At 40.7% G+C, this 10,530-nt stretch overlaps 1 protein-coding gene across 1 annotated transcript; it reads left to right on the forward strand.

Annotated features, from left to right (window-relative positions):
- The first annotated feature begins 5,430 nt into the window (after positions 1–5,430).
- Positions 5,431–7,355, forward strand: LOC148038033 (calcium-dependent protein kinase 22-like). Its single transcript, XM_087675360.1, has one exon. The coding sequence runs from the start codon at positions 5,670–5,672 to the stop codon at positions 6,828–6,830; it is 1,161 nt and encodes a 386-aa protein (XP_087531486.1). The 5' UTR covers positions 5,431–5,669; the 3' UTR covers positions 6,831–7,355.
- Positions 7,356–10,530: the final 3,175 nt, after the last annotated feature.

Raw genomic sequence — 10,530 nt, forward strand, 5'->3', positions numbered from 1 at the left:
CAAGAGGTTGCCTCCATATGTGTGTGATTGTGGCATTGCCAATGTGTAAGGGTTCTCCCTCTGAGGAGTTTAAGGGAACGTTGGACTATAAACTATAAACGCATAGATTAAGCTTTATGGCACTTTGTCCTTTAGCATTAGATTGACTCTCCTGGTCTACGAGGCCGTGAGGGTATTTGTGTGTCATAAGCATGAGGTCCGGCTAGTGCTATAGCCAGTGCCGGCCCATTTCAGGTCCTATCAGAAAATATAACTCTAATAGATAAAAACGTGTACAAAATAATACCTTCCTCTATGCAGCTCAGATCACCAATCTGATGCTTCCAATGGCTCCGAAAGGGGGGTTAAATACCAGGACACCTGACCAGAATCCTGCCAGATTACTCATTCTTCGTCTTCCACTTTCGGAGTGCTTTTCGCTGCCTGAAAACAACGATCGCATCTCGCATAATTTCGCTAATCTCTTTTTTTACATAAAATCCTCTCAAATTGGCTGAAAGCTACATGCTTTCTTTTACATGTCCTCCTAATCTAGAAGTTATCTATAGTTTTATGGATTTTTACAAGAGATAATATCTAGGATATAAAAAATTGACAAAAAACTTGTCCAAAAAAATCTAATATTTTGAACCATGGACACTAATACTAATGTCTAAAGTGACATTGACTCTCTAAATCTAAAAGGAAGCTACACTCTAGATTTTTTTACACGGTGTGTACGTAGTGGCACGACAATACACCAAACACATTGAGATCTAGTATCACTATGTGCGTGACTTGATCAAGGATGGGATAGTAGAGCTTGTCCACTATCCATTGGAGGAGAATAGAGCATATATCTTTACTAAAGGTATTATGAAGGATCTGCTTTGAGTTTATCTTCAAAGACTCTACGTTGGGCTGAGGATGTAGTTCACCTATGGGTGGACGTTGAGGGGGGTATTAGTTATGCTGAAGTAGGTTTGGAAGTTAAAGTAAAAGGTTGATGGAGGCTTAGAAGTCTCTAGCAAGAGCTTGCAAGCTCTTTGTCTCTCAAAAGAAGTATATATGGGAGATTTTCAAAGCATTTGGCATGACCGAGTTTAAGGAGATAGCTACACCTATGGAGGTCAATGTGAAGTTATCCATTGAGGGTACATCAGTACTAACAGACATTGGGAGGTATAGGAGGTTTGTTGGTAGCCTCATCTACTTGTATAACACTAGGCCAGATATTAAATTATCTATTGGTGTTTTGAGCAGTTTCTCAAAAAAACCTCAAGAAAGTCATTGGAAAGCTAGGATACGAGTGCTCAGATACTTGAAGGGAACTCTTAACTATAATATTATGTACTATTCCTGAAGTACTCTTATGGAGAACTATAACTTAGATTGGGCAGGTGGCAATGACTTTAAGAAATAAATATCTAGATGTTGTTTCTCTTTAGGTTCAGGAATATTCTCTTAGATCAATAAGAAGCAACCAACTATGGAATTGTCTTCTACCAAAGTAGAGTATAAGGCAGCTTGTTTTGTTGCATGTGAGGTAGTATGGTTAAGGAGAATTCTATGGCATATGAAAGTACAAGATGAAGATCCAATAGTACTAAGATATGTCAATCAGAGTTGCATCACCATTGCCAAAAATCCATTTTTTCATGCATGCACCAAACACATTGAGATCTAGTATCACTATGTGTGTGACTTGATCGAGGATGGTATAGAAGAGCTTGTCCACTATCCATTGGAGGAGATAGAGTACATATATTTACTAAAGGTATTATGAAGGATCTGCTTTGAGTTCATCTTCAAAGACTCTATGTTGGGCCAAGGATGTAGTTTACCTATGGGTGGATGTTGAGGGTGGTATGTAGTTCACCTATGGGTGGACGTTGAGGGGGATATTAGTAATGCTCAATGCCTCACCCCCGTAAAGGTGCTATTGATTATCCATGGTGCTCTAAGTTGTAAGGCCCCTATTGTTAGGAAAAGCCATGTGTGAGTCACGAATATTGGTTGGGTCTTGACTTGTATGTGAGCACGGATATCATGAGAAGCCATGTGTTCTATGTGATCAGATGGCAAAAAGGTGACATCTATGGATCTAGCCTTTTGGGCTAGATAGAGTAGTTGTACTGGTAGAAACTTGAGACACAATGCATTGAGTTGCGGGATATGGGAGTTACCGGCCCAATAGTAAAGAGAATATTTCTTGGAATATACGTTGGTCGACTAGGGAAGGTTCATAATATGGTCAAATAGGACAACTAGACTAAACTGAAGACCCCTCCAAAGCCATCGTCAGTGTATCTTTCAAATGATTAGAGTTCTTCCAACTACCCTAAAACTGTTCGCATATCATCTATTTGGATCACCATCTAAGTTTCACAGTGAAAGCGCATGGGTAGATAGAGCCATCTTTGTATTAGTTTGTTTGAAATTAAAGTAGCTTTTATTCTTCTCATTTTTTATGCACATTCTCTACTCCTTGCTCAGATTCTATCTGCTACACCGTGTAATTTCTGTAGTCATTAGATGTATATATTAGCATGAACATAGACGCACTCGTAAGCTTTTATTATAGATTAAAAAACATGTCTATTACTCTTCCCTTTTCCTAGTAGTGGGAAAATGAAAATTCCTATAACTGATGATTGATTGAGCATGCTGACTTAAAAGAATGGTTGAGCATGACTGTAATAGGAACATGTTGTGACATTTTCTTTGTAGAAGCTATTGCCTATCCTCATGGTTAGCACTAGCAACATTAACAATTTGATCTCCCATCTGATGTGCTCCCTAATAATGAATGCTTGTTGGCTAGTGCATCTCTTCGTAGTGATTATGTGCATTACCATTGGTCCCATTACCAATGTCATGTGAATAGGAGTATACTTTGACCATACCATATTCTATCTTCTTGATGCCACTGTAGCTAGCTTTGTTATGCACAACACCACCCCCACACCACACCCACAACAATTGGATGGACATAAGCTAGACCCTTCTCATCTAGCCTTGTGCCAAATACACGACACACCACCCGCCTAGGCAATTTAAATGTTGAAAGGTATGAACTAGAGAATTTTGATACATCAACTTGCTGAAGCGTCTTGAGGTGTCTTTAGAGTTAGGACATCCTTAGACAAATTATACTTCCACAAGTCTGTGTAATTAAGTTTAATAAAACATGGATGGTTTACTTAACCATACTTAACTTTTGTGTCATAAACTTTTGGAGTTGATGGAGTACCTTTAAAAATGGAGGTACTCCAAGAACTAGTTGGAGTTAAAATGACACGATGGTCATTCATTGGTAGGTTTTGCATTCGCTCCTCAAGTTTCCTTTTCTCTCACCACTCTATCTCCTCTACATGGTTACACACAAGCTCTCTCTCCTACTTGGCAATGGTGAGGTTCAAGTTAAGTTTTTAACATGCCCAAGTCAATGGACTTGGGCGTGGCATATCTCTTATTATGCATACCTCAACACCATCACTTTTCCCAAGCCTCACCCTTGAGATGTATATCTTATTATCTTACACAATACTCGCACAATAGCCAACACTACACTTAAGTTGGTTGCAAGAAACTCATTTATCGGTCTTACTCCAATTGAATTATCATGAAGCCATAACCCAAAGATTTATTGAATATAACATAAGATCACCTAATTTTTAAGCCACATAATGAGACTATGGTAAATAATGGAACCTTGAACGTACGAGTTAGAGAATCAATCCTACTATTACATGTGCTTTTAGCCATTGGCCCTCGTGTGACATATTGCAATCCAATTATATGATGCTATAAAGGTTACATTCTACCCAATGTTATTACCATAGTTAGCCTAATGATGTGATGCTATCATATATAGTAACATCTACCAATATAGTCTAACATGTACTAATTTCATGGCTCACTTTATCTGACACTAGTGAAGGACTAACTAATAAGAGACATGAGAGACAATCTTTATGTTCCTTCATAAGCAACACAAATTCCTTTAAATTTACTTTCAATTGAAGCCTTCTCTATTGGTCGATCTATTCAAAATATATTAAGTAGTGGCATGTGATGACTATTTAGTGTTGTTGATTTTGTAGTGTTGATACTCATTTTGTATATTCATCTATGCTCTAGTGTACGAGGACATTACAAAGTTTTCTGTCCATAGCTATCTCTCAATATACAAGTTTCCTTATCAAAGCATAAGAGTCACATATGATAACTTGACACCAAGGATGTCAAGCTTGTGTTGTAGTACTATTCATTCGAGTGTGTATTGTAGAAAGTCATGGAGATTAGGTAAAGAGGGGTGGCATGATCCTATTTGACCTCAATTGGAGAGACTTATGCAATCTGTAGATTACCACAATTTTTTATATGGCATGTAGACAAGCAAATCCATATATGTTGTACTATTTCATCTCAAATTTACAATTTAAAAAAACTCTGATGATTCATGTTCTTTTTCTAGAGTTAAGGGGACGTGATTGTGCAAAATTGTATCGTTTTAGGTTGTCACTAGCTAACTTGTCAATGATTAGTTTGCTCCACTAGAAACTTATGATTGGATTTGTTTATTGATTATGAAATAGTGTACCTCAAATATGTTTATCTTTTAATACTAATGGATACCACATTACCTACTAAGAAAGTGTTTGTTTTCAATGCCTTTGTGTGTCTCATCCATGCTATTGGCCTATGCATGACAAGATGTAAATTCAACCTCTATTTTACTTTGAAATGAACACCCTCACAATGACCCCATGTTCCTTTTTAACATAGTGTACACAATTCCATCCTACAGTAACATAATACTTGGCCTCTTCTGGTGCTGACTACATGTAAAGAGAAGAAATATAAAAAATCTATGTAATAAAAAAGTGCCAATGTTGAGAAAACAAGACGAGTTTTCATATGTAGTTGTAGCTACTTATCTAGACTTTCAAAGTAAAGGTAAGGGTTGTGCCATACTTAGAGTGTGCACTTGACTTGCAGAATAAAGGTAAGCATATTTTTTAGTAACGAGAAAAATGCGCATGCTAGACCACCTAAAAACTTATCGACTTTTAAGAGGTTTGGCAAGCCTTGGCGTGGTGGCCCTACACTCTAATCATATTTGCAGGAAGGCAAGTAAGGACGCAAAATGCCGTATCGCTTGGCGTTACGTGTTGTGTACAATGTTCAGCAAGTTGTGGCGTGGCCTCAGCTGGCCTGGCTAGTCGTGAGTCGTGAGTCGTGAGTCGTCGATGCTTCAAATATAAAGTCCGTTTGTGAATCAAGTTGCTGAGCCAGGCTGACTCACGTCACGTGGTAGAATTTGTTTGCGTTGACCCAATGATTTGCGACGCCACGCCAGTTGTGTTGTACTCATAAGGCACGTGCGTGCTTATACCTACCTAAAGGCGCTTCGCTTTTTGCTTTGTCGGAGACGGAAGCGTGAAATTCTCAAAACAAAAGCGCGTAGACTTACTGAAAGCAGCTGGCTGGGCGCTGTGATAAAAAGGCCGGAAGCTGCCCAAAGCTTCCCAAGCGTCGAAGAGCGCAAAGCTGTGTAGCCTGTAGCAGCTTGTGCAGTTACCAAGCCAGACACAGGCACAGTGAGAGAGAGAGAGAGAGAGAGAGAGAGGAGGACGACGCCCTGCGCCGCAGCGGCCAGCTGGGTCTGTCTCTGTCTCACGATCATGAAGAGGTTTGAGTTCGTTGAGGCGCAGGCCGGATCGAGGGTGAGTTCCGAGCTGGGGCGAGGCACGGAGGGCGTGGTGCGCCTCTGCAAGGACGTCCGCACGCAGCGTCTCTATGCATGCAAGCGATTCTACCAACACGAGCGGGGCGCAGCTGATAACTCGGCGGCAGGACGACGCGAGATCCACATGATGCGGCGGGTGCAGGGAGTGCGAGGTGTGGTGCAGCTGGAGTGTGCGGTGACGGACAAGGCCGGGAATTGGTTCATGGTGATGGAGCTGTGCGAAGGGGGGGATCTGCAGCAGTATCTGGAGAGGGTGCGGCCGGGGGGTAGGCTGTCTGAGAGGGAGGGGGCAAGGCTGACGAGGGCGCTGGCAAGGGCGCTGGCGGAGTGCCACGAGAGGGGGGTGGCGCATAGGGACGTGAAGCTGGCGAACGTGCTGCTGGCCAGGACGTATGGCAGGGACGAGGAGCTGAGGGAGGAGGACGTGAGGCTGGCGGATTTCGGCCTGGCGGGGGCGGTGCAGCTGAGGCGGCGCGCCGCCGCTCGGCTGCTGGACAGGGCCCGCGCGGACTTCGAGTACGCGTTTACGGCACTGACGGGGACGCCGGGCTACCTGGCGCCTGAGGTTATCCGGGGGTCTTACGACGAGCGGGCGGACGTGTGGAGCCTGGGCGTGGTCCTGTACTGCGCCCTGCTTGGCCGCTACCCCTTCGGCGCCCTGGACGAGGACCGCGTCCTCTGGGGGGACCTCGACCTCGACCCCCCCGCCGCCCTCTCCCCTCCCGCCCGCCACCTCCTCTCCCGCCTCCTCGACAGAGACCCCGCCCAGCGCATCACCCTCCCGGAGGTCCTCGCCCATCCCTGGTTGCATATGCAGAGTACCACACATGATCATCATCATCATGCCGATAATTGCAGCAGCACTTGTAATTACGACGACGACCACCCTCTTAACGACGACGACGACTCCTGCACCAACTTCTGGACGTATTTCTTGCTTCACTTCCTCGGCCGGAGGATCAATGCTAGCCGATGTAGCTTCTTCCTCTTCGGACATGTACTACAGGGATTCCCTCTCTTTGATCGCAAGGGTCACTCGATCCACTCCAAGTGGCAGCCCGCCAAAGATGCATCTGTGCCCATGCGCTGCTCATAATAACGGATACGATCAAAGTGGCAGTGCTTATAACAGGAATTCAGTGATACAGTTCAAAGGTTGCATGGGAAAGATGAAACTGTGGTCATTCCGTGCTTATAGCTGCAAAGATCGAACGATTTTCTAATAATTCCGCCCGAGACAGCAATATTTTTCCAAGGTTACCGGTGTTATTCTTCTAACTCAGAAGATTCATACAACTTCATCGAGGGCATTGCAGGAGATTGATTTGTGAGAAATACTTGAGAGCATTCCATTACAAGTGTCGATCAAACAGACCCAGGGAAATCACCGTCCTTTCAAAACAGTACGCCAAGAAAATTTTGGCTGAGAAGAAGTTGCGCACATTTGTTTAATGTGTGTGGAGAGATCACCCAAGCTGGCATTACATTAAGCTGCCAGGGAGCACCATGGGTGCGCAATTGTATCATACTAAGCCTTCTCCTACTAAGCTCGGAGCACTGTGGTTCCCATAATTGTGATCATACGAAGCCTTCTCTTACTAATGAAACATTCGATTGTGAATTAAGGATGTGAGACTTTACTTTTGGTTTGTAGCACTTATGTTTGAAGTTCAAACTGCAAGCAAAGCTGCACAGACTAGTCTCTAAGAAACACAAGCCATGATATACGTAAGCATATATGAAGCAACTGAGTATCCTAGCTCCGTAAGAGGTGATTTGACTAAATTACAAGGTGCAGAATCCTACAGTAGACCTCTAAGGAATCAAAGTAGTGTGTTTAAGACCTCTACTTCAAGGCTACTGCATTAGGAAATTAAGAGAAGTTGCCAATTAATATCTCAACACATTGTCGACACAGTGGTTCTAATCACTTGTACCAGTGGATGTATATGTGTAGATTTTCAACGCTCTGAAAGATGGGTGCGGTTGAGCGTTATCCATTCCTAAAAGAAGTAACGAAAGTTGAGCAAAAGACATGCTATGAGGTAGGCTAGTGGGCCGAACGCCAATAAAATTTATACCATGACTGGTACACAAACTTGTGAAAGGTTCTCTCGCTTCCAGTCTTGGGCTGCCCAACATATATATACTTTCGTCTTTGGGAGTGTACATGCTTCCATTGCTTTGTTACTCAAAGTGGCTGGCCATGAAAGATGAAGTTGTAATGATCATCGATCATGGGACATCAAAGGATACTCGAAGTGGCAGGGGAAAGATGAAATTGTGGCCATTCATTGCTGAAATAGTGAAGATCTAATGGTTTTTAGTCACCGTGCGTTGTTATTCTAATTCCAACTTAGAAAAGTAATACAATTTCGTCGAAGGGGGTTGGAGGATATATGAATTTGTGAAAAGAAATACAGATACTTGATAGCAAACCATGAATAGAAGTGATAGAAAGGCAACAGGGAAACTACCATCCTTTGAAAATACATGCTGCAAAGATTACAAATGCAATGTGTACGTGGCCAAAAAAGGTCGAGCCATTGCATGCATTTGTCTAGGTAGCACTCAATGGGTGTTGTGGGTGTGAGAGCCGCACCCAAGCTCACTAAATCATTAAAGCCAGAGCCCCATGGATGCCTGATTGTGATCATACTTTACTAAGCCTTATTGCATTGATTAAGACAATAGCTCTAAGAAACACAAGCCATGATAAAGATAAGCATGGAACTCATTACCCTCCATAAGAGGTTATATGGCTAAATTACAACCTCTAAAATCATGCAATCAGCCACAAAAGGTATCAAAGTATCATGTTTAAGACCCTATTTTCACTCTTATCTCATTAAAAACTAAAATAATTTACTTGCCGATCCAAATGAGTAATTTGTTTTCCTAACTACATAAAGAATTAAGTCACAAGTTCATTTCGAAGTGAACCTCGCTGCCATCCTTGAATAGTGCTGTTGTTGTGTCGGGGCAAGATGCAAAGTTGTGGGTCACAAAAAAACTTTCATTTAGAAAGATGTGCATCAACAAGAAACACTCAAATGTGAGCATTTATTTCAAGGGCACCAAGTGTTGATCATAGCATCAATTCCATAATACAAGATGGTGTTAATATAATCTCATGTTTGTGGCCATTATATAAGATAATCTCCATATATAAACTGTGTTAGAAAACAAGATACATTAGGTTACAGTTGTTAGTAGAGAAATTATATAACTTTTGACACTCTTCAAACATTGGTAGTGTTAGGACACCCATTTTAGATAAAAGACAAGCTCTTTGTCCATGAGAGCTTCTAAAACTATTTTTAAAGACAATCTTGATTCATGTGCACAGCCATAAGAAACCATCCATAAAATAAGCATTCAAAGGGTATTTGAAAAATTCATTCACTTACATAGTAGAAGGCAATAAAATGACCCCTTTTTCTTCAAAAATGTATGTTATTTTTTAAAGAAACTTTAATTGGAAAGCCCCATTATATAAGTATAATCCTATAAATTTATCCAAAATTTATGAACTAAATCAACCATTTTGATGATCGCATGCGCTATACTTATTTTTTGAGGTGTGTCCCTTAACATTAATTACCTAGTTTTGATTGTCTTCATGACACATGTACAAATGTTGTTAAGAAAAACCCTTACATTTCACATTTGATGGCATTGAGATAAGCATCATAGCTTAAAGATAATGATCACTAGATTAACTGAGAAAGAAACATTGATAATATTCAAACTTTATTGCTGTTAAGATTTAGTAATTATAAAAAGAATCCAAATTTGACCTTCCAACTACAAATAATACATTAAGGCCTTTTCTAACTAGTATCATAACAAATCCCAATTGCAAGAAAAGGCCATAATCATAGGTTGTGCAACTAACGAAAAAGTTGGTTCCATGATTATAGACTAAATGACACAATCATAGATTATGCAAGTGTCTAAAAATGGCATATATACTCATTGGAAGATTTGATTTGCATTTGTATTAAATATAATTTGTGATAATACTTAGACACGGTTGATGTTACCATTAGAATGATTTAGATATTATTTGTGATAATCTCTATACATAGTTGATGTTACCATGAAGTTATTGACAATGGGTGATTATATAGTTTATTATGTATTCAATCCTCTGTTTTATTAATATCACTAAACAAGATGTTGTTATGATGTGCACATTATCAACATAGCTTGGATTGTTCTTTTCTTTTTTGTTTAGCTGGTGAGAAGGGGGGGGGGGGATGCATTGTTGTGTGGAGAGGGTTTAATTGGAAAAATGTAAATGTACTACATTGTTCCTTCTTATAAATATTTGATTTGTCTTCTCATAGCAATCTTTTATTTCAATCATTTGACATATGAGTTGAATACATTGAACTCATGGATATTGTAAATCCATTATTTGTTTACAACTTGGCATGCTTGCCTTAGGACTTAGTACTAGAGTCATGAAATTTTCCCTAGAGGTAGCCTTGAACAGATAGCATATAGTCCTATATCAAGCATGTAGTGTAAAGACCCATAACTAAACCTTGAAGCTCATAAGCTTTAATTATCACCAACTTCAATCTCCTCCTAAATCTCGACTCTAGAACCCATGGTCAAACATAGAATCTAAAACTGACTCCTACACTCTATCTTGCAAGAAATTAGCTTTTATATAATTATATGAAATACTCTTCTACTATATTATTTTGGTTGTAGGTTCGGAAAGCCTCGAGCCTCGAGAGCGGTGTGCAAATCGGATGCCGTATGCGTACGTAGAGAGCGCTGAA

This window comes from Lygodium microphyllum, chromosome 3, assembly GCF_053477565.2.
Source record: "Lygodium microphyllum isolate KBCC chromosome 3, Lygodium_microphyllum_v1.1.10, whole genome shotgun sequence".
In the NCBI taxonomy this organism is placed as follows: domain Eukaryota; kingdom Viridiplantae; phylum Streptophyta; class Polypodiopsida; order Schizaeales; family Lygodiaceae; genus Lygodium; species Lygodium microphyllum.